The sequence below is a fragment of the Equus asinus genome, chromosome 12, assembly GCF_041296235.1.
Source record: "Equus asinus isolate D_3611 breed Donkey chromosome 12, EquAss-T2T_v2, whole genome shotgun sequence".
Classification (NCBI taxonomy): Eukaryota; Metazoa; Chordata; class Mammalia; order Perissodactyla; family Equidae; genus Equus; species Equus asinus.
The window spans coordinates 43536727-43560830 of NC_091801.1; the positions used below are offsets into that span (position 1 = coordinate 43536727).

At 41.3% G+C, this 24104-nt stretch overlaps 1 protein-coding gene across 13 annotated transcripts in view; it reads left to right on the forward strand.

The window, feature by feature from the left end:
• Positions 1-1613: 1613 nt before the first annotated feature.
• The window catches only part of ESRP1 (epithelial splicing regulatory protein 1), a 55181-nt gene continuing 32690 nt past the window's right edge, over positions 1614-24104 (forward strand). For 4 of the 13 annotated variants that reach the window (XM_070481355.1, XM_014841667.3, XM_070481352.1 and 1 more), the window contains exons 1-10: positions 2269-2552; positions 3065-3193; positions 4442-4555; positions 7413-7527; positions 18127-18225; positions 18362-18416; positions 19683-19793; positions 19917-20049; positions 20144-20186; positions 22156-22457. In XM_070481355.1, coding sequence (XP_070337456.1) covers positions 2421-2552; positions 3065-3193; positions 4442-4555; positions 7413-7527; positions 18127-18225; positions 18362-18416; positions 19683-19793; positions 19917-20049; positions 20144-20186; positions 22156-22457 — 1233 coding nt within the window. In that variant the 5' untranslated portion in view covers positions 2269-2420. Of the gene's footprint in view, positions 2553-3064; positions 3194-4441; positions 4556-7412; positions 7528-18126; positions 18226-18361; positions 18417-19682; positions 19794-19916; positions 20050-20143; positions 20187-22155; positions 22458-24104 lie in introns of all 13 variants that reach the window. The other 9 variants (XM_014841669.3, XM_014841670.3, XM_014841665.3 and 6 more) reach the window with 8 other exon arrangements.

Here is a 24104-nt window from a genome sequence, read left to right on the forward strand (position 1 = left end):
CCTGAGCTGTTCTAACCATTCTCAGCAACAGTCGCACGCCGGGCCTTGGGCCTCCGGGCAGCCGCCGCGCGCGCTCGGGGCCGCTCCGCGGGGCCACGCAGCGGGTCCCGCGTCCCTGCGAGGCGGCACTCCCTGGCCCACGTAGGATAGAGCACCTGGGAACAGCGCACCGAAAAAGCCCCGCAGGGAGGTGGCTCAGGAGAACCGGCTCTCCGGGCTGCCTCACCCACTGCAATGCAATCTGGGTGGTTTTTCCAGGTCCCTCCCCGCCTCGATCCGCGCCCAGTCCCTGGCCCCGCGGCGCCTGTAGGCCCAGGAGGGTGGCTCCGAGATAGGGGGACTGGGGGCGGGGCGAGGTTGCTGCTGCGAGCCAACCAGGACGACGGGGGCCCTTTTGCGACCCTGCTCCCTGAAGTCCCAGAGCGAAAAGCACGCGCCGCTGAAACTCGAGCTGCAGACAAGGGTGGCACAGTGCACCTTCGAGCGCCCTTGCAGCGCTGCCTGGCCCCGGCAGAGCCCGGCCTCCGCCCGCTCTCGGGGGACGCAAGCTGCCACCTGCGCCGCGGGCGGCAGCGCCTCCGCCGGCACCATCTCCTGCGAAGGAGGAACTCGGCGGCGCCGGCCTCGGGCTCCTCAAACCCCTGCTCCCCTCCTTCCCTCAGCCTCAGCTCGTCCCCGCTAAGTCCGCGCTTCCTCCGGGTCCGAGAAGCGTCGTCTCCAGCTTCCCCTGACATGCATCCTGAAAGGTTCTCGGATGTGTCCCTGGAGTGGGTTACTGTAGCGATAGGCGTGTGTTGCCTAATTTCACATCATGAATATGCAGCGTTGGACACCTGGAGCCGGATTAGTAATACTTCAGAAGGAATTTTGTTCTCAAGAATAGAGCACTTTGAAATATAAAACTCGAGGAAACCACCTCTGGCGCTTTTCTCTCTGTCAACAGGCCCACCACATTGCCGTCCAACTGGTGGCTGGGGGTGATGGTGAGCGCACAAGCCTCGGCGCAGACCTAGCTGAGCAGAGTAGAGAGGCTGCTCGGCAACCTGGCCAAAAATCGACACATAAGTACAAAGGCAAAAGTATGAGTAGAGGGCGTGTGACTGGAGTGGGGAACTGAGGAAAAAGCTTGTTTACAAAAGCTTGATTTAGACAAACACCTACGCGGAGTAGATGCGTTTTATTTAGAGCTCAGGGCAAGTCAAGGGGAGTGGGTTCCCGCCCCGGAGGACGTACTAGTCTCGAACTAGCCCTCAGGACGAAACAGGACGTAGCAATTAAGGGAGTGGTTGCGAGAAAAAGAGAGTGGGGTCCTCCTGCTGCTTCGCGCGCCGCAACTGCGTCTTTGGGCGTAACTTGGGCTGGGCGTCCAGCCCCGGGCGTCTGGTTCGGCGGCGCGTCGGGGTTTCACTCCCCAAGGTGGGCAGCGCCTCCGGGTTTGGAGGAGCGTGCGCCCCGGCTCCCGCCCGGAGAGGGGGTGGGCCTGCAGGGTTTGGCCTGCTGTTTGCATTTAAAGGTGTGTTGGGCTCGGGAGCGGCTTTTCCGGTGCTTGGCAATTGCCCCCGTCACCTCCCCGAGGCCGTTGGCCAGTCCCTCCCTCCGTGGCTTGCTCTCTCGGGGCGCCGCGCCCTGGGCTGCTCCGCACCCCAGGCCTCACCCCTTGCCTCCTTTCGCCTCCCCGCGCCAGGCCTTTTCGTTTGACCCTTTAGAACCTCCGGCCTCGTTCCCCACAGCCGGCATTTCTCCAAGCCCCCCACACCTATTGGTTACCTCCAAAGGGGTACCCCCCACAAGCGAGTCCAGCCCGCCCCTTTACCCCTCACCCCTTTCCCGTCTAGCCTCCACTACCCTCCGGGTGGCAACTGCTTCTCCCCCGCCCCTCGGGTCTCTCCCTCCTCCTTTCTCGCCCTCCCCTCTCCATTCATCCAGCCATTGTCTCCCGCCCCCTCCTCCCCTTTCCCCAAGCGGCCTCCTCCCCCACCGCTGCCACGTCGTGGTTTGAAGGAGCCAATGGGCCGGCGCCGCCAGGTGTCTCTTACCTGCACCACGTGGGGGAGGGGGAAGGGGCGGGCAGGTAGAGCCACATCCCAAAACAGAAAAGCTTTCAGCCATTGCGCGCGCCTCCCGGGGGTGCAGCCCTGCTCCTTGCTTTTTGCATAGACGCACCGGCAATTGAATACAAAAAGGGCAGGCCTCCTTCGCCCTTCTTCCCACCCCCCTTCCTGCCCAGGGTGTGGAGCTCGGGCCAGGTGTGGGCTTGGGTGGTTGGTTACCGCCTTTTGCACTGGCGGTGAGGAGGGGGGGGGGGGTGGGTGTTCTTTCTTTTTCTCTTAGAAGAGGTTTTAGCACAGGTTTTCTCGTTCTCACTTCCACCCCGCCTCGTCGCCTCCCGACCCCCCTTCTCCCCCTCCCCACCTATCGTCATGACGGCGTCTCCGGATTACTTGGTGGTGCTTTTTGGGATCACTGCTGGGGCCACCGGGGCCAAGCTGGGCTCGGATGAGAAGGAGCTGATCCTGCTGTTGTGGAAAGTGGTGGATCTGGCCAACAAGAAGGTATTTCTCCACGTTTCTGTCCAAACGATAGGAGTAGGGAAGGAAGTTCGTCGTAGAAGTTTGAGGAGTCGGTAAACAAGTGCTCTTGTTTGCCCACTTGTGAGGCTGGACCCGAGGCCTAGAGAATCCAGAGTAAAACCAAACTTGTTGGCCAAGCGCCTTGGAGCCATTTCAGTCCGTCGAAATCTGGCTCAGGTGGGGAGGCCGGGAGCCGCGGAGCCAGGTTTTCCGCCGGTCGCCGGACGCCCGGCGGAGCTGGGGTGGGATCCCTGGGGGCCTGGTGCCCACTTCCAGGGCCTTTCCGACCTGGTCGCGTGGGGGTGGGCCGGGGGCAGGACCGCGCCGACCTCCCGGCCGCCGGAGCCGCCGGTGACAAGTGAGCTTTGATTTTGCGGCCAGAACCCTTGAGAGGTGCGGGTCGCCCCAGAAGGGGAGCGAGGGAGGAAGGTGAAGATAGAGGCTCCCAAACTGATGAAAGGAGAAACTGACCCCTGCTGCTTTTCTCCCCGAAGGTGGGACAGTTGCACGAAGTACTAGTTAGACCGGATCAATTGGAGCTGACGGAGGATTGTAAAGAAGAAACTAAGATCGACATCGAAAGCTTGTCCTCGGCGCCGCAGCTGGACCAAGCCCTCCGACAGGTGACAGCCCTGGGCCGCGCCACGCACCCCCATCCAAGCCGCCCAGGCAGCCCTCAAGCCGGCCAGCCCTACCAGGCCCCAAGCCCTCGCCGGGCGGTCCACGCGCGTCCTCGGGGAGGGTGGCCAGACGCCCGGCGGCGTGGGTGGAAACCCGGCCTGGAGGCCTGGGTGGACCTTTTGGGAAGAGGTGGCTGCTCCTCTTCGCCTCCTAACCCCCAGGGTCTTGGGCCAAAATTCGCTAGTTTTCGAGTTGCCTCCTGAGTCATTCTTGAGGCCAGAGAATCAGCCGAGTTTGAATCCTAGCGCCCCCATCCCCCGGCCCAGACCGCAGATGCGTCTGTGCTCTGCCGGGGTTTGGGTCTGTGACTCAGCCCTGGGGCAGGGGGCGCTGTAGCGTAGAGGAGCGGGCGGGCCCCGCGCTGAGGGCCAGAGCCGGGCCCAGTTTAGTGGGAATCCGAAGGTGCCTGCTTGGTTTCAGGCTTCTGAACTCCTAAAGGCTCGATTCCGGTGCCCTTCTTACTTCTTCAGTCGCCTTTGTCCTGGCGCCGGGTAGGGTTTGCAGGCCCGAACATGTAGGGCTTCTCTTTGGGTCACCGTGAAACTAGTGGAATCCCCTTGCTGGAATTGAGGTGACCTAAAAACCGGCTGCTCCGGGGTGCTGGCGGGTAGTGCATTGGGGATAGGGCGGGGCGCTAAACACCTATGCACAGGTGAGTGGCGCTCTCACGGCCCCTTCGCACACTTGGTGCGAATTGTAGGAGGAAGTATCATTTCTGGGTTGTGTTCTAGGAAACGTTACCAGACTTTCCAGAAGTCTATATACTCATTACCCACAATTGTTTATCAAAAACTGGTATCTTTCTTAAGCCTGGAATATCCAAACATTAAAAAAAAAAAAAAAAAAGGCATCAAGAAATGATGTAATCTGAAGGCAACCTGCTGATGAAATGAGACCTGACTTAAAAGTCTTGAATAGATTTATCGCAAGAATAGAGGGGGAACAGAAGGAAGAATGCATTTACTAAATTCTTCTGTATGTAAATTGCAGGTTGATTGGAAAGCTTCCCTGTCTAAAGGAAGCAAGCAGTTTGTGGCAACAGTCTCTCTTTCTAATGTTGCCCCCAACACCGGGATCCCCCTTCAAGGCAGTTAGTGCCATTTTCTCTGGTTACAGCTAAGTGGGGCCACTTTGCAGAGTTTGTAAATCCTACATTGGTTCTGTCCCTATGTGTGTCTTGTTCTTTTCAGTTTAACCAATCAGTGAGCAATGAACTGAATATTGGGGTAGGAACCTCCTTCTGTCTCTGTACTGATGGGCAGCTTCATGTCAGGCAAATCCTACATCCTGAGGCTTCCAAGAAGGTAAGAGTGCTGGCTTCTCAAAAAATGATTTGGGGTGCCTGCAGGCTTTTCTTAAAAAAATGGTTTATCCAAGTTTCTCTATTTTAAAAACATGCATATGCTGAGTTACTGTTTCATGGGTACAGAATTTCAGTTTGAGAAGATGACAAAAGGATGGTTGTGATAGTTACATAACAATGAGAGTATACTTAATGCCACTTAACTGTATACTTTAAAATTGGTAAATACTGTGTTGTGTATATTTTACCACAATAAAAAATTCAAGACACTTTCATAGAGATGTCTGAGATTACAGTAATTTTATGGATATCCCTTGGTGACTTAATAAAAACAGTTTCTGTTTTTGTTTATGGCAAGTTTCTGAGATGCTCGACAGTCTCCCTTTTCCAAAGCATATTAGCTGACTTTTTGACACTTAAAGTAACTGCAAGTAGGTAGGAGAGAACTGTATTTTAATACATTGTAATATCCCTATGCATGTGGCAAATACTTTATCCTAGAAAGGACAGAGCAAAGAAAAAAGTTCAATCAAACCTTTTTCATTGTAATTCTAATAATTTCATTGAAAAGCTTTGTGCTGTAAGCACAGAGTAAAGCACTGTACTGTAAAGTAAGACAACCATGTAACTAGTGAAACAATTAGAGCTTGCTGTGCTGTGTCTGACTTAAAGTGAATGTCCAAACTGATTGAATCTGTGTCAAAATGATAGAGTCAGCTTATCTTTCTGATATGGAAAAGAGTATGGAACAAGAAAAATACAATCTTACTGTAGATATAATGTGATTTCTATCTTAGGAAGAATACTGAGGTCTATGAGAAAATGGAGAGCATAGACAGCAGACCCAGTGTAGCCAATCATTGCTAATATAGTTGATCTTATCAACTTAATTAGTTTGAGCTGTAAATTTTTATTGTGGTAGACAGATACTGAACTTGAAAAAGTGGAAGTAAAATATTTTTGAGGAAACTGTGCGAGGCAAGTCTTATAATGAAGGGTTTAGACTGACAATTGACATCACAAGTAAGTGAGTAGTCGTGCAATTTTTCTTTGTTTTTACTCCAGTAGGGAAAAGGGAAGAAATGAGTTAAATGGATAGTGGCTATTTTAAAAGTTTGAAGGAGAAACTCAAGTTCCTATGTCACTCTTTTTTTACAGCAACCTTAATAATTATTTGATTAAAAAAGTGGAGTAATTTTTGTTGATTAAATGCTAGGTCAATTGCTATACCCTTGATCGAGAAATAGATACATATAAGGATTTTTTTCCCCCTCAAACTCAAGAGGAGGGATACAACTTAATCCCTTCCCTATTGGGCTGGAGGAAAACGGCTGTTTTTGTTATTTTAGATGGACTGCTTTGGATATGGGAAAACCTCCAGAGAAAAACTGAGTTACTTCTACTAGGATTTGATAAAGAAAACTAAAGCAATTTAGTATCATAAAACAATTTAGTACCATGATGAAAATAATTCATTAAAGAAAAATAGGGAAAATGGGAAAACATAAAACAATCCTGCCACTCAGAAAACAATATGTTGAAGTATTTTTCTCTGATATGAACATATTTGGATATATTCTTCCAAATTTTTGTAGAAAAGCCATACTTTTACAAGCAGTATTCGTGCTACATTAACCTTTTAGTGTACTTTATAATTTAATATAGCATCAATATCTTTTGTAAGCACTAAATAAAATATTTTAAATGGATATAGATATTTAAGCCAATCTTTTATTGCTGGACTTGAGTTATTTTCATTATAAACAGCTTTTAAATGAGCTCTTTTGTAGGTAATCTTGAGGATTCATGATTCTTTTGGTAACTATTATGAAAACTGACCATGAGACAGTGATATCTGTTTCAAATATAGCATGAGCAGGTCACATCTAATAGAATCCATTAGAGGAAGTTTGGACAGAAAGAGACATTATTGCATAGGTGTTATGGGTCACAAACATTAAAAGGTATTCATTTCCTTGACATTCTAGTGTATAAATGGGTAGAAATTCCCAGTAAGTAAAAACAGACAATTTTGAAATTTTAAGAAAAATCTAAATTTTGTTTAAAAAAAAATTAATCTTTGAAAGTTATTCATTGAGGGATTTTTTTCAGGAAAGGAATGGAACACTAGTGTAATATATTTGTCCAGTTGAGCTTTGTTTAATAACTATAAGAATGGTTCTGGTAGCTAAGAGCAGCAGGTAGCCATTTCTCCTTTGTCTCTGAGATTTGTAATATCTTCTTTTAAATCTAATTTGAGTTGTTAGGTATGGCCAGAATATTGGTAAGGAAAACTAATGTAGGACTATAATTTAGCACAAAAATAATCCTGTTCAGGTAATCAGGAATTTACTCTCTTAATCTGACTTTAATACAGAAAATATGCATTATCAGAACCCAGTATTTAAAACTACTATGTTTTATAACTGAATCCTTTGTCCAGGTGTACATTGTAAACATATGGATCTGTATGAGCACAGAGAGGGCTAAGATTGCTGCCTGAAAATAAAGGTCGTCTAAAATGATTATGGCTGGAAAAGAGTGAGTTTCATCAACCAGAAATATAAAATATAACAGCCCAAATGTATTATAGCTTTAGAAGTATTTTGAATGGAATGCATAATAGATCACAAACATTATAATCCACTACCTTAAAATAAGATGAATTTTTTTCTGTGAGACTTGTATATAGGATATAATACTGTAACAAAATAAAGTCAATCTTACATTCGATTTAAAAAAAAATTTTTTTAAATTGTGGTAAAATATACTTACACTCAATTCTTAGGTTCCTAATTATTAGGAAAACACTGAACTAAATTCATCTAGTTAACAGTGTCTACCTTGTCCTTCCTCAGAATGTATTATTGCCTGAATGCTTCTATTCCTTTTTTGATCTTCGGAAAGAATTCAAGAAGTCTTGCCCTGGTTCACCAGATATGGATAAACTGGATGTTGCAGCGATGACAGAGTGTATCCTTTAAGTAATTACCCAAGAATCATTCAAAAAGGTAGCTCCAGAAAAAATGGCAATTTAAGAAACTTTAAAACATTTTTAACTTTGTCAGTGTATGAATGAAATTGGCCTGTTTAAAATTTGTCTACTATGCTAGTAAGAACTAATAGTACAGTTCTAGGCATCTTTCAAAGTAGTTATAATTTACTGAATTTGAATAGTGACTTAGATGGCCTTAGAGATGAATTTTTGTGAGTTGAACACATCCAAAATAGAATTCAATTTCAGATTATGGGAGTGGTTTGTGGTGGTTTTTTTTTTTTTGGTTGTTGATGAATTGAATGTGAAGACTCCTTTCTTTGCTGACTCCAGGGTTTCTTGTTCTCGATTATTTTGGTTTTAGGGTTTATTTTGGCTTCTTTTGAATGGATAAGAATTTTTTTAAGTAGTGGATATATGCTCTTCACAAATGGCTGTTCATTGATATCCCTTTTAATCTTTCCTGATGATAAAATGAAGTTGGGATTTTACCTCAAATTCTTTCATTACCAAGATAGTATATCTGATGCACTATGTGTTGTAAAAGTAAATTTTATAATCACAAATCATGTAGTCATGAATGACCCATCATCTTTCAACTAGTAAGTCTTTAAAGTTCTCACTAACAAGCAATCATGTGCTAACATATCAGATGTAACACTGAGTAGTAGAAGAGTTAGGTGACTTGCCCAAAGCTGCTATAAGAATCGTCATGAAATCAGATTTAAGTTACTTCCAGGAATTGTGGGTTATAGATATTTATTCTTAAACTTTCTAGTTCTTTTTCCAAAGCTAAAGTCTGGTTTTTGTTTTATTTCAGAATTTCTCTTCGTGATTGGAAAAGGTGATTTACACATTTTTCCTAACCACTTGTAAGCAGATCAAATCCATTTTATTTGCCTTCTTCCTAGAAGTAATTAGCTGGAATTTTGGTTTAGCTATTGGTTAATTACTAGTTTAGCTCCCGATAGTGCTGGGAGAAGGGTGGACTGATCTCATTTTGAGGGAATTGTAAGAATTTCATTGGAATGTTGGGACAGCAGAAAAATTCTTACTATTTGTTTTGATGGTTTGAATATTGTATTAGTTAGCTTGGGCTGCTGTAACAAATACCATGGACTTGTTGGCTTAAACAATAGGAATTTATTTTCTCACACTTCGGGAGTCTGGCAAGTCCAAGATCAAGGTGCCAGCATGGTCAGATTCTGGTGAGGGCTCTTTGGCTTGCAGATGGCTACCTCCTTGCTGTGTCTCACATGTATCTTTCTTTTCCTCTCTTTATAAGGCCACAGGCTTAACAGATTAGAGCCCCTTCTTTATGGCTTCATTTAACCTTAATTGCCTCCTAAATACTCTATCTCCTGATACAGTCACATTAGGGTTACGGCTTCAACATGAGAATTCTGGGGAGGGACAAAATTCAGTCCATAGCAAATGCTAAACTATTTGATGCATTGGTACAAAATAGAAAACCAAAAAAATCAGCAAATAGTGGAGGGAATGTCTAGTAAGTTCTCTTAATTTAGAAAGACAGTTTGAGTGAAAGGCAGTATATTTTAAGAATTGTTTATCCCTGATTATTCAGTCGCATCTTTTATAGCAAAGAAAATCTTTTCCTAGTGACTACAGGTCAGATACTAGGAGAAATTTCCATAGCTATAAATGGGATGTTTTTGTATTCAGGTATTTTGGTTTTCTCAATGTTTTGACAGTTTAGAGAAAGCTTATTAAAAGTTTATCCTTTTTTTTCTCCTTGATTTCTTCTTAAGAGCATCACAAATATAAGATTTTGGGTTATTAGTAAACATTTTCAATATGGTAACCTGGGCTTGCTCTATGCTGTATTATCTACATACTAGTATATAGTAAATTCTAAAATAAAAAGTTGCATTATCTGACCTTTAGGTGAACCGGTAGGATGTTAGATGCCAATTATTTTTTCTGTAATTCCTTTCAGTCCTAGCTTTTTAACTATTTGGTGGTGGTTCTTTTCCAAGTGCCATGGATATGAAAATCAGAAATACTTGACTACAGTAAACAGATGAATTGTGAATAAAGCTGAGTTGGGCTCCATTTCAGGCACATCACACCTGCAATTTGTGGAAGGATCTCATGGCTATTAAATAATTCATTTGTTGAAAAACTAGGGAATTTTGTATTTCTTAGAGCCAACCCTGATGGTCTAATGGTTAAAGTCTGGCGCTCACTGCTTCGGCGGCCCAGGTTCATTTCCTGGTCATGGAACCACACCACCCATCTGTCTGTTGCCGTGCTGTGGTGGCAGCTTACATAGAACTAGAAGGACTTACAGCTGGGATATACAACCATCCACTGGGACTTTGGGGAGGGGAAAAAGAAGGAAGACTGGGAACAGATGTTAGCTCAGGGCGAATCTTTCCCTGAAAAGCAAAATTCATTATAGCCTAATTTCTTTGGCCTTAAACTGGAAAAGTCTTAGAGTTATAGTTTTATTGCCAATCAAAAAGTGGATTTTAATTTTAAATGTTTTTATTAATGTTAAATTTGTGTGTTTCCTTCCCATTTTATTACAGCTAAGAAACGTTATTAAGCTTTCCCAGCAGTGGTTTTTATTTTACATTGCTGCTATGATCATTTTATGACTCCTATTCAGAGGAATCATTATTTCCCTGACTGGGCAACCAAAACAATTCCTCAGATCAAAAGCAATCATATCAAATTTAACTATCAACTTGTCCTTATCTATGCAAAGAGTTTCTACAACGTCTGAACTGATGAGTTAATCCTTTTCTTGCAGACCACTAAACATTTTCCTTTCTAATACGGAAATTACACTGAATTTGGAAAGATAAAGATGGTCAATACTACATCCATGATGGTTTTGCCAAGTAGATGGAGAGTCATTTGCTCCTAAGGGATTATCTGTTCCACCAGGTCAATTAGCAGGGGAGGGAAAGAGGCTCTTGCCAATCTTTGGAAAGGAAGAAGTAAGAGAATGTGCAGCTTCACTTCCCTGGGAAAGTTACCTTCCTCCTCCAAGCCTCACTTTACCTCAGGTATTGCCAAAGAAAAGGTTTGTAAGCCATCAGGTGCTATGTAAATGAAAAAGTATGACCACTTTGGTAAAAGAAAGGGTTGAGGAAGTTCTTGAATGCAGTTCTGGTTCTTATTTTAGCACTTATTTCCCTCTTTTGTCCTTGTGTCAGTTCTGAAACCACTTCTGGTGTTAGTATTGGGCCTCTCTGGGTTATTCCAGTTGTAGTTTTGTTACCTGCCTTTGAAGTACGCAGTCCCAGCTGGAGAGAAGACCTCATTTAGCAGGTGAACTGTGGGTGGCATTTTGTAAGCTTTTTACTTAATCAGGTGAGGTGGTGAGGGTGTGATAAGGATTGGGGCCCTCTGTGGTTTTTTTGTTTGAGGAAGAAATTTTCTTAGATCCCTTGCGGAAATTAATAGTAGCTGTCTCCTGCTGAAAGGACATTTTGATTGTGGGACTATTTGTATAAATGACTTCTTTTATCCATTTTTTTGAAAAAGCAACCCTATTCTCCCCCCACCCCCCATGTTGGATAGAAGTACTTCCTGCTGGTTTCTTAACCTATTGTTTGTTAGCTTTGTTATTCGTGAACTGATTTATTCTCATTAATCAAGACCTCTGCCAGTGTGTTTACTTCACTTTGCCAAGCCTCTGCTAAAGTATGGCCTTGTAAGGAGAGCAGGTGAAAGAAGAGAACTGTCAATTGAGTGCTTACTATATATTGCATCAATAGCCTCACAACAGCCCGGTGGAGGAGGTGTCACTCCCTTTTTATAGCTGGGGAAACTGAGGCTTGGAGGTTTTGTCTTAAGTTAGTTGGAAGTGCCAGCATTTGAACCTGAGTCTATCTGATGCAAAAATCCTGCTTGTTAACTAGGGGGTAGTAGTCTAGAATTCATAAATAGCATTTGAGGGTGGGGTTGGCTATTTACATAGATTATCTCCCTTATAAACTTATAGTCTGTATTTCCTGAGCACATACTGGCTAAGCTATTCAGCAGGAAAGGGAATTTAATTTTGTAAAATTTCTATCCAGTTGTGTGGGATATTGCATCCATATGTGCTGTTTGACGTTATTAGCAAATGCCATTTCACTAGTGCAGCTTTCCATTGTCAGAGTAAAAAAAAATCACCAAACCACTCTTGTCTGTCCATCCAAGGGTTAGTTGGTGTGTGTGTGCGTGTTTCATCACATCTTGGTGGGGGTAAAGGATACGTGTGTGTGCACATGCACATGCTACTAACAAAATGACTTTGGCCTGTTTCTCCCCTATCTTAAAGATGGATATAATAGCCTTAATAGCACAGTGGTTAAGAGCGTGAGCTCTGCAGTCAGATTTATTGGGGGTGAATTTACGGCACCTCTCGGCCTTAGTTTCCCCGTCTTAGAATGGGCGTGACTCTTGTAAGGAATAATGAGATAGTATATGCAGCCACTTAGCCAGTGCCTTTCCAAGGTTGACTGTGATCCTTTGAACCTCACCAGGTTGTTGGGTGTCTCAGATGAAGAAAAACAGCTCCCAATGACTTTGAAAAGGACGTCCTTATTGAAAAGGACTTCCTTATTTAAACTATTTTACACTTAAAATTTTTTTAAACTGGATATAGACCTTTTAAAGCATCAGCTACACATCAATACAGGTAAACTTCAAGGTTAATTTTGCTTCTCCAATGGTAAAATATCACGAGCGTGGTTCATGCCTGTGCTTATTCTGGTTATTTGAATAGGCCCTTTGCAATCTCACAAACATTCGTTGCCCTGCTTAAAAAGCTGAGGGAGGTGCTGAATCCTACTTGGTACTTTTCTGAGTATGAAAGGGATTTTGAATAGCACTAAGTGTACAGTTAAGCTGGGTTAGTAGTTGACCTTGTTAGCTGGAGTGGGGAAGAAATTATCTTTGGCATCGCATTGGCATGATGGGAGCCAAATCGGCAAATACTCGGGTTTGTGGGTCAGTAATAAGGTAAGTGACAAAAAATACTGTATATTCTTGGCCAACACTCAGTCGTTATATTAATTTTGTATGGTTTATTTTAATTATAAAATAAATTTACTTTCAAAATGTGAGTTTTGGAATTTCAGGATAATTTGTTTTAGGGGGCTTTAAAAGATTTGTTATAATGATGTCTACCTTTCCTAATTTATTTCATATAAATGTTTTTTCTAAAGTAAAAAATTTTCATCTCTTGTTACATTAGCCCCTACTTCCATCTTATTTCCTTGAGGGTATAACTGAGTTGTCATTTTTGTGCTTTGTCATAATAACACCTCCTGAAGTAGGGTGCGGGCCTCATGGCCCAGTGGTTAAGTTCCCATGCTCCGCTTTGGTGGCCCAGGGTTTCGTGGGTTCTGATCCTGGGCACTGGCATGGCAACACTCATCAGGCCATGCTGAGGTGGCGTCCCACACAGCACAACCAGAGGCGGTCACAACCAGAATATACAACAGTGTGCTAGGGGGCTTTGGGAAGAAGAAGAAAAAAAAGAAGATTGGCACCTGTGCTAACATCTGTTGCCAATCTTCAATTAAATAAATAAAGATAACTTCTAAAAATAATAATAATAATACCTCCTGAAGTAATATTTGTTAGGATGAGTCTCATTCTTTTCCTCTTGGAAAGAGTAAGCTTCTGTGGAATAAGAGTTAAAACTATGGTTTCAGATTCTTTTCCCGGCATTTTGTTAGTACTGGTATAAAAAAGTTTTTGTTGCCTTGACTCGTAGTTATTTTTTTACGGTGGCATCTTGATTTGCTTCTTTGGAAGCTCACTTTAAAATATAGCAGATTATTTGTAGAACCTATTTTTTAAACTATGCAACTCATTTAATGATAATCTATCACTTCTTTCCTTCACATAATTGTAGGAAATTCAGTCATAGGTATTTTATTTTAATATCTCTGTCAATATAGGCAATTGTGTTATAAATGGAGAAGTAAACAGAGGGAGAAGAAATAAACTTGCCGTCTGTGCAGCAAAAAGTGCCTGAGTTGGAATTTTGAATTGGGATGCAATTATAATGTAGTTAGCAAGGTATTTGTTATTTTAAATGTGTAATTCTCTTAAATAGAAACAAGATTTAGTCAAAAAAGATGTTATTTACAAGTGAAAATTGGGTGTTTTGCAATCAAATGTGTCCATTTTTAGGCAGTTGGAAAAGAACTTTTTTCAGTGGGTAGGCTAATATTGATGAACTTGTCAAGTTTCTCTCTGAATTCCACCTTCAGCTGATATAAGCATGGGTTAAATCCTAAAGTCTGTTTCACTAAAGGTGGCACTTAGGAAGATGTTCCTCCTCTTCAAATACAGGCCGAGTGTCTGGACTTCTTGAAGCTCTGTATAAATGCAGCACTTTGCTCAATTGTACCTTGAAGTGTTAGTATTGTTCCCACCATGTCTGGCTCTACCCTTCCTCATTTCCTCATGGCATCTCTCGTATGTAAAGCTGGCTAAGCCTGTTCGTGCTGTTGTGGCTGCCTCAAGGGCAGAATGAGTAAGCTGCATGAAGAGCCATAAATCAGGAGGCACAGACTCATCTTTCCTTCTCTCAAGATCAGACGTACAGCAAATAATTCGATATATAATTATAAATTGATAGGGGAAAGAACTGGTACTAAAACTTTTTTCTCACTCATCTTTATTTGTTATTCATGTTAAGTTCTGGTAGGGACTATGGTTTAAATGAATCTTCCAAAGAGAAGGGTGTGTGTGGAAGGGGGTGGTTTGGGCATGCAGGAGGTTGGGTGACTTTTGAAAGTTGTTAGGAGCTTAGAGCTGCTGATCTTGGTGTGTGATGACTTGAAGGGAAACTTGTTGGGACGTGTTTTGTGGAACCAAGTTAGTCAAATGTCCAGAACATATTCTTAATTAAAAAGTAGAATTCAGTAAAATAATATTTCACTACAAATCTGTCTACAGAGACAAGTACTTTACATTTTGACTTTTGCTCTATCTCTTTTACTTAGTGTTGATATATGCATTTAGAAAGCTTCTCACTAAGTATTGCCCAAAACAAAACCAATTAAGCAACTTATCTTGCTGCTGGGAATTATGTACACACAGTCAAATCAAAGCTGTCTTAGAATTCCAGCTCCATTACCCACCAGCCAGGAGACAGGGTGAGTTACAGAACTTCTCTAAATCCTTGTTTCTTCATCTGTTTGGTTTTACGCTTAGCTACCTGGCAGGGCTATTGTGAAAACTGGAGGAAATAAATGATGTTTGGCACAAAATGGTGTTTAATAGATGTCTTCATTTATGTCAATGATCTTTAGAAGTGATAGAGGCTGTGGTAGATAGAGATCAGAGGAAGGTAGGGGCCTATGCTCAGGAAATGTATAATACAGCTAAGAAGAGAGTAATATATTATAGGAATAGTATCTACTTAACTCTTTTTCTTCTTCTTTTTTTTTTTTTTTTTGAGGAAGATCAGCACTGAGCTAACATCAGCTGCCAATCCTCCTCTTTTTGCTGAGGAAGACTGGCCCTGAGCTAACATCCGTGCCCATCTTCCTCTACTTTATATGTGGGATGCCTGCCACAGCATGGCTTGCCAAGGGGTGCCATGTCTGCACCCAGGATCCGAACTGGCAAACCTCAGGCCGCCAAAGCGGAATGTGCAAACCCAACCGCTGCACCACCGGGCTGGCCCCAGTATCTACTTAACTCTTAAATTGATGGTTGTGGCCTAGAGCAGTTAGGGAAGGCTTTGGAGCTGGGCGGGAGTTACCCAGGATCTAATTTGGTTAGGGGATTAGGGAGATAAGAAGGCTTTTAGGGGAGTTACCTGAGCAAAGGTGAGAAGGCTAGATACCTCTTGTCACTTATGGAAGAGAAAAAGCAGTTGGTTTAAAAGGAATTAACTTTCCCACTCCTTTTCCTCTAAAGCTTACTTTTTCCCCAATATTTTGTTTTGGGATAGAAAGTTATGATGTGGCAAACTCTATTACTCTATCTCTATTACTCTAGGTTAGAGGTCAGCACACCTTTTCAGTAAAGGGTCAGACAGTCAAGATTTTAGACTTTTGTGGCCCACAGGTGGTCTCTGCTCATGTTCTTTTTACAATCCTTTAAAAAGGTAAAATCCATACTTTTCTCTGGGCTGCGCAAAAAGAGGCTGAGGATTCCTGCTGTGAGCATTTTTCTTCCATGTTCCCTAAGGGTGTGTGTATCTGTCTGTCTGTCTGCTGATTGGGGTTCTAACACAGCATCACATTGGTCCTTACGCAGTGTTGCCTTGGCCAATTTTCTTCAAAATCTCTGGCCAATAATGGTCTCTTACATGTAAATGTTTTCTCTGAAGGACTGATAGATGGTAGGAGGTGAAGTTGGAGCTATTGGGAACTGTTTGCTTACCCCAGTGGTTCTGAACCTGGAGTGGTTTTGCCCACCTGGGGACATATGGCAATGTCTAGAGACATTTTAATTATCGTAACTGTGTGGTAGGTAGAGGCCAGCATAGTATTAAAAATCCTATAGTACACAGGAACTGCCCCCCAACCCCGCTGACAAAGAATTATCTACCCTACATGCCAATAGTGCCAAGGTTGAGAAACTGGCTTATACAATGAGATTGGTCTCCATTTCTTGGATCCTGTGCCACTGTAGGCCCTGACAAAGCTCAAAGTGTTATTAGACTTGCAGGATTCCAGATGATTGTTCAGTCGCAGAGTTTGCATGATAAACTATGGCTAGTCACAGCTAATCTTAGTTCTGTAAGGATCCTGAAAGCACTGCCCGCACCCCCCCCCCCCCGAAAATTTAGCACAGTTGTCTTCATTTTAATGACCGCAATTGGTGGTCATTGCTCTGTTGCTTGAACATCTCTGGGATTGATTTTCTTATCCCTCAATAGGCACACATTTATTTCATCACTAGATGAGGTAGAGTGGGATTGTGGAGATAAAATTACTTACCGTTTTAGCTCTATGATTCTCCTATGAGTATACAAATAGGCATCTGGTGAGTTCAGATGTTTGAGTCATAAATGTGACCCTCCAAGTGTGATTATTGAGGGTTATGAAAGTTGGTCACCTGAGGGCTCTAGGAGGAAGGGAGAGGACATCACTTGTTAAATGCCTGCTTTGTGGCCTGGGCTTGTTTTACCTCATTTAATCTTCACAAGAAAGCCCAGGGAAGTAAAGGTTATCACAGCTTTGGCTTTACAGATAAGCTAAAGTTTAGTAGGGTTAAGTAATTTGCCAAGGAACATATGGCTGCATTTCTACACATAGTATATTGAACTACAGAGGAATGTAGCTAGTTGAGGGAAAACACAAAAATTAATTTGCCTAGTGCAGTGGGAAAGCAAAGCAATGTCTCTTTACTGGAGAAAGGAAGGAGGAAGCTAGGAGATGAAACAAAGGGATTTTGAATTGACAATGGAAAAGGATATTACTCTTTGAATTAACTCTTCAGATGACTGGCTTTAATTCTTGGTGAGAGGGAGCTCTTTGAATTGTTTTAACATTGTATCCTCTGAGTTTGCAGTTAAATAGAACGCAAGGACTTTTTCTTAATATCTGTCTTCATATTTTACCTTTATAAAATACCAGTGATAAAACTATAAAATAAGGCAAACATTCTAATAACCACCACTTAGATGGCTGTTTTCATTTTAAACTCAAGAAAAAATAGAGTCCTATAGTACTATCTGTTATATGCATTGTACTACATCACAAAATTCATGCAAATTTATACATAATACAAAGTATGACTATAGCACTGAAACATAAACATAAAGAAATTAAGCATTTCAATGACTATTAGCTTCCTAAAGTAACTATTTTGACAAAGATACAAGCTTAGAGAGTTTGCAAATTTGTAAAACTTGATGAAAATCTCTTTTGGTTTCACACTCAAACCCAATTTGAGCCATGCATTTCTTAAAAGCCCCGTTTCGTGGCTTACCCAAACAGTGTACTCACTTGATCAAGAGCTACAGCAGCCAATGTTGGCTCTGACTGCTTGAATTCTTTCTACAAATTTACTCATAAAGGTCAAGCATTTGCTGCCATCCAAGATGGTTATACTGTGGGGCTCCAAAAACCTAGAAGGAAAGTTCTGAGTAAAAATGACATCATAGAAATAGTGTCGTCAGTAATCTGAGGCATCTTAAATGTTTATTAGGCTAAAAGTAACCATTTAATACCTCATGGTCTTGACTGATGTAACCATATCTTTAGTCATCATGGTCATTGCCTTTTGTGTGCTGGGAAGATAGACAGAAGGATTTTGTTAACTTTGTTGTATACTTCATGGTTTGAAACCAGAAAAAGTGCTCAGTATTCATGCATTTCCTACTACTCTGTAAACAGAAATTTGATTACTGGTAGTACTTCAGGATAGGGTTGATTGGCCATTTTACCCAAGAGGGCAATTGGAGACTTAGGAGGTGTGGGTGAATTCCCGACTGACGGGAAGCAGCCATTCTGAGATTTCAAACAATTGCCGATCTAGATGCATTTTACTTGTCATCTTTCTTGCTCCATGTGATTGTAATTTTGCCTTAGAAGCAATCTTATTTTACCTCCCCAAAATGTTTCCTTAACTTAATCTCCCAGGTTTACATTTTGAGAAGAATAGCTCAGTTTCCCGGTATGGAGCCTCTCAAGTTGAAGATATGGGGAATATAATTTTAGCAATGATTTCAGAGCCTTATAGTAAGTATTGCTCTTGCAAAAACACAGACATAGAATTTGATCCTACCCTCTTCCCCTCACCTATACTTTTGAATTTCCTACCACAGCTTTGTCTCTCTAAAAGCTAAAATGATGACCTATATGTTCTCATTTTTAGACCACAAGTTTTCAGATCCTGAGAGAGTAAATTACAAATTTGAAAGTGGCACTTGGTAAGCACTCAACTACTATTCCATCTGAGCCCTTAGATTTGTTTTTATTCATATTGTGATATTTAACTCCCCTTATGTTTTAGTAACGTTACTAAACCTTTTGGCATCCATTTTTTAATATTGGGTTAATTTATAAAAGAAGAGTATATTTTAAAGTAAGCTTGGATGTTGGGATTAACATTTAATGAAATATTTGCATCCTTGGTCATTGTGGCCCTAGGTACATTATGTGTTCGCATCGGTGATTCTTATTTTAGCCTCTCTGAACTGTCCATCCTCTCACTGGAAAACTTCCAAAGGAAAAATCATAGGTTTTAAAAGAGTTCACAAGATTTTTACTGAGATAATTTTAAGTATGTTCTATCAGCATTGACTTTAAAGCAAAGGAAATAACTGAGGAGGAGTATGAAATGGTGGTATCTCTGTTTGTGATCACAGGGAGACCTGTTTCAGTTTGTGATTCACTGTAGTGAATTGCATGAGATTGCCTGGTGCCTAAAGTGAATAGAATCATCTGACATCTTCGCTCATAGAGAGACTTTGAAGCCTATTTAGTTGTGGAGAAAGTGAGTCATTAGGAAAATGTCCTAGGAGTACTGGAAATATGAATATGGGAGGAATAAAACATCTAATGTAGTTAAGATATATAATAGATGATTTGCAAATGACTCATTAAGGTGTGGGGACTCCCAAGCATTTCCATAAACACTCTCTGAAGGCTCTCATGTTTGCTCCCCTGTTTAATAGGGGAGATAATTTAATGGCAGACTTCTGACCACGTGCTCACATTCCTGATGTGGGTTAATTGCCAGCTTTATACGGATCTTAAATTTTGCTGTCAAACTGGATTTAAACCCTACTTGTGTACTGGCTACCTCTGAGAGTGAATTTAAACCTATCATTCTTGGTTCTAGGAACTTACAGGCCATCAGGGTATTGGGAGACTTTGCTTCCTATGAATTGATCCTGGATCCTTTAGCATTTGTGGCAAGCAGGCAGCAACTTGATGGAAATAGATGGTTTGCTGGGTGAGCCAGCTGTGCTGGACCTGCATGGGCAGTCACCTTTCTATAGTAAACTGCCTAAAGAATTCTTTGAACTGTGACCAGATAATTTTTGAGGTTGTGAGGTAAATCAGGCAGTATTACAAGTCTGTCTGAACTCCAAATAAATAATACCTCATGTGTAAATAGGCAAATTGTCTTATTAGGGGGGTCAGACTCACTAGTGTTAATCAGGCAACCTGAAGTTTTGCTTGATCCACAGCAGCAAGATGGAACTTATTGATGACAACACTGTAGTTCGGGCACGAGGTTTACCATGGCAGTCTTCGGATCAAGATATCGCAAGATTCTTCAAAGGACTCAATATTGCCAAGTTGGTTTTCTTTAATCTTATTTTACTTAATAATCCCAAAGGGAGGATGGGTTTCCTATTATGTTTTGCTCACTGTATTTTTTTTTCCCTATGTCTATCCTATCTGTTCTATTCTTTTCAAAGGGGTGGTGCAGCACTTTGTCTCAATGCCCAGGGTCGAAGGAATGGAGAAGCTCTGGTTAGGTTTGTAAGTGAGGAGCACAGAGACCTAGCACTACAGAGGCACAAACATCACATGGGGACCCGGTACATTGAGGTGCGTCCTCACAACCTGAGACCCTTGATGTCTTGAATGAGTGTTAACATTAGAAGACTCAGAAACTGTATTTAATTTCTTTTTCTTTTCTTAGGTTTACAAAGCAACAGGTGAAGATTTTCTTAAAATTGCTGGTGGTGAGTACCTTTTATATAATGTGGCTATAAGAAGAATCTTAAATAAATAGGATCATGAATGGTTTTTATTTCTCAATGAAATGTAGGAATTGATTTTTTTTTTTTTTAAATAGAAGGCAGAAATGTCCAATAGTATCAGTGAGTGTAATATATAACACTTGCCCTAAGGCTTGAGTCAATCAACTGTAGTTAAATAGCCATTAAAAATAGTACTATACAGAGGTGAAAGGGTCATATAAAGTTGTGCACAAAGGGAAAGAGTAGTTCTTGTAAGAAATTAAATAGTCTGAAAACTACTTTGAAACAGCCACACCAGAATACCTAGAGTTGTTGCATATGTGCTTCTAGTTTTTCTCTTAAACTTCCTTAACTCATCAGTGGCCAGGAACATGGTAGTTTTCTGGCTTCTGATATTTTTGGATATGTAGTGTTTGCAGTAATATGGTCAGAAAGAAAGGGAACAGATATAGTCTTTGTCCAATTCTTGAGTGATTTGTAACTTTAAAACCTGAAAGTAACAGGTGCATAAAAAATATTAACTGGTCTTTCCGACAGATTTCTTTCTATACAGGTAACTACTTTTAAGTTTCTATTGCTTTGTTCATACTGCTTTGTAACTTCCTTTCTCCTTTTAGTTTATTATGAATATCTTCCTATATTACTCAGTTTTCAACACTGTATTACAAGTGTTAATTGCTATACAATGTTACATGTACCGTACATTTTTCTTAAACATCCCTGTTGGGCATTTAGCGCTTCTTTCCATCTCTTCACTCTAAGTATGTTGCAGTGAATAATTTTGTATCTCTGTATACGCCACTCGTTAGGATAAATCTCTAAGACAGCTGAATCAAAGAATCTGTGTGGACCTTTTAAGAGGCTTTTGACACCTATTGCCAAAATATACTTAAATCCAGAGAATTTAAATGCGTTTAAATACGGAGGACGTTTGTATCCCTGCATTATATAACCCTGGTGAAAATCTCTCTGACTGTAGAACTTATATAAAAGCATCCTCTTTGCAAAATTTGCTGGTATATTTCTATTCTGGTACTTATTTCTTTAGATAAATGAAGGCCTCCAAATTCAGAGCTTCAAGTTTCATAGTGTTTCCAAAGTTCCAAAGCAATGTTTGATATTGGTTGGGGATAAAGTATATTTGGAGTTGCTATGGTTCTGAGGTTCCATGGTATGTAACATTGTAAACTGCAGATGGCAAAGTTAACTAATAACTCACATTAATGCCTGGGATTTCATGGTATGTGGGCAGTATGATAACAGTTTACTCTTAAAGGAAAATGTTACAGTGTATGAGTTTTAAGGATGTGCATATGAGTATTTGCTACATGGCAGTACTGTACAAAATGCTTTCTGTTCGGCAGAATGTTGATAAATGTTGAAACTGGCTGCCAAGTATATTCATTATACTCTTCTCTTTGCTTGGGTATGTTTGAACTTTTATTTCTCAATAAAAAGTAAATCAGGAATATAATAACAAAAATCAGCAAAGTGCTTTATATGTAATAACTTATTTAATTATCATAATTTATGAGGTAGGTAATTTTACCCCCATTTTACAGATGAGGAAACTAAGACACAGAGGTTAAACTTGACTAAGATCATACTCTAGTAGCCAAGATTGGACCTAGGCGTTCTAGCTCCAGGACCTGTGCCCTTACCCACTGTGATTACTTACTGCCTCTCCGTAAGAGGCATACAGTGGTTGAACCATGCTTTAATTATCTGACCACCTTTCTAAATCAAGAGAGGTGTTTTATGACAGTGGTAGGGGGAAAGTTTCTAATTTATAGGGAGAGAATTCTGATTCCTGGGATGTTATGAATTCAGTGGGAGTGTGGGTTTTAATTATGAACTCAAGATGTTGCCAAGAATTTTACCATTTTAAATTTGGTAAAGTTGATATCTTAACCATTTCTCCCCATGCTTTCCTGATGTTTGTATTCCATAGGTACATCCAATGAAGTAGCCCAATTTCTCTCCAAAGAAAATCAAGTCATTGTCCGCATGCGGGGGCTCCCTTTCACAGCCACAGCTGATGAAGTGGTGGCCTTCTTTGGACAGCATTGCCCCATCACTGGGGGGAAGGAAGGCATCCTCTTTGTTACCTACCCAGACGGTAGACCAACAGGGGATGCTTTTGTCCTTTTTGCCTGTGAGGAATATGCACAGAATGCATTGAGGAAGCATAAGGACTTGTTGGGTAAAAGATACATTGAACTCTTCAGGAGCACAGCAGCTGAAGTTCAGCAGGTTGGTTTTTAAAAGAATGTTGATGGCTTTGCGTGAATTTCCTTTCTTTATTTCCGAGAACAATCCTACATTATTCACTGCATTAAAATAAAACTTGGAAGATACAAAAAGTGTAAATGCATGAAAAAAATCTCATTCTTAACCAAAAGATAGCCATTATTATCTTGTATACACACAGAAAAAATATTATGTGTTTTTATATAACTGGAATACTGCTATAGATATACTTTTATATTCTGTTTGAAAACTACATATCTTGAATGATTACCCATGTCTAAAAATTCATCTTTAAGTTAATATTAGGTCTCACAGAGTACATAATTTATTTACAAATTCCACTGTACATGTGGAGTTTTTGTCCTCCCGTATGAGAAATTTCTTGGGCTGGCCCTGTTGCCTAGTGGGTGAGTTCCATGTGCTCTGCTTCGGCGGCCTGGGTTTGGTTCCAGGGCACAGAGCTACACCATTCATCGGCGGCCATGCTGTGGCAGCAATCCACATACAAAAACAGAGGAGGATTAGCACAGATGTTAGCTTAGGGTGAATCTTCCTTAAGCAAAAAGGAAGACTGGCAACAGATGTTAACTGCAGGGCAAGTCATCATCAGCAAAAAGAAAAAAAAATTCTTGATAAACTTGCTTATAAAGTCTGTTTCTGATTGATTTCTTTAGCGCTGGATAGAGGGGTGTGAGCTTTTAAGATTTTTAATGTCTTGCTAAATTTATTTCCCAAAATGATTGATCAGTTCCATATTGCTGGTGAAAATGTGAAGTACCCTTTCGTCCTGTTACTACCTTTCAGAACTCAGAGTTGTTTTTGAGGCACAATGGGAAAATTAGTTCCCCAGAATGTGCTAAGATCCAGGCATAAAACTGTTTTTAGGGTCTCAAGCCTTTTGACTGTTCTTCTTGAGTTACTGGCTGAACATTCTTCTTCAAGGGTTAGTTCGTGTTTCCTTTTAACTGAGTGAGACCATGTAGACTGCTTCACATGGCTCTTCCAACTTACTCTGCTTGGATCCCATGGTAGAACAGAGTCACTTTTATGATTCCTTTGGTCTTTTTTTTTTTTTTTTTTTACAAGCACTAGGATACTGACTCTACTGTTATTTCTGTGAGTTCATAAAATGATTTTGCCTAGCTTCTGCAAACCCCATTTTATATTAATATTTAAAATAATTGCCCAAAGTTGAAAAGAACCTTTTGCCTTCTAGGTTACCAAAATTATTTTTTTCTTTCAAAGATTGGCACCTGAGCTAACATCTGTTGCCAATCTTCTTCTTCTTTTTTTTCTTCTTCTTCTTCTCCCCAAAGCCCCAGAGTACATAGTTGTATATTCTAGTTGTAGGTCCTTATGGTTGTGCTATGTGGGACGCCACCTCAGTATGGCTTGATGAGCAGTGCCACATCTGCGCCTAGGATCTGAACCGGTGCAACCCCAGGATGCCGCAGCAGAGCACACTAACTTAACCACTCAGCCATGGGGCCGGCCCCCAAAATGATTTTTATATCTAGAATAAATATCGGTGAACTTTAAGTTAGTTATGCATTCTGTTGTATCAATGCTCTTGAACCCTAGATTCTGAATATATTTGCAGTTAAATAATTCTGTACCTTGTTGAAAATAAGTATCATAAATTCTGTATCT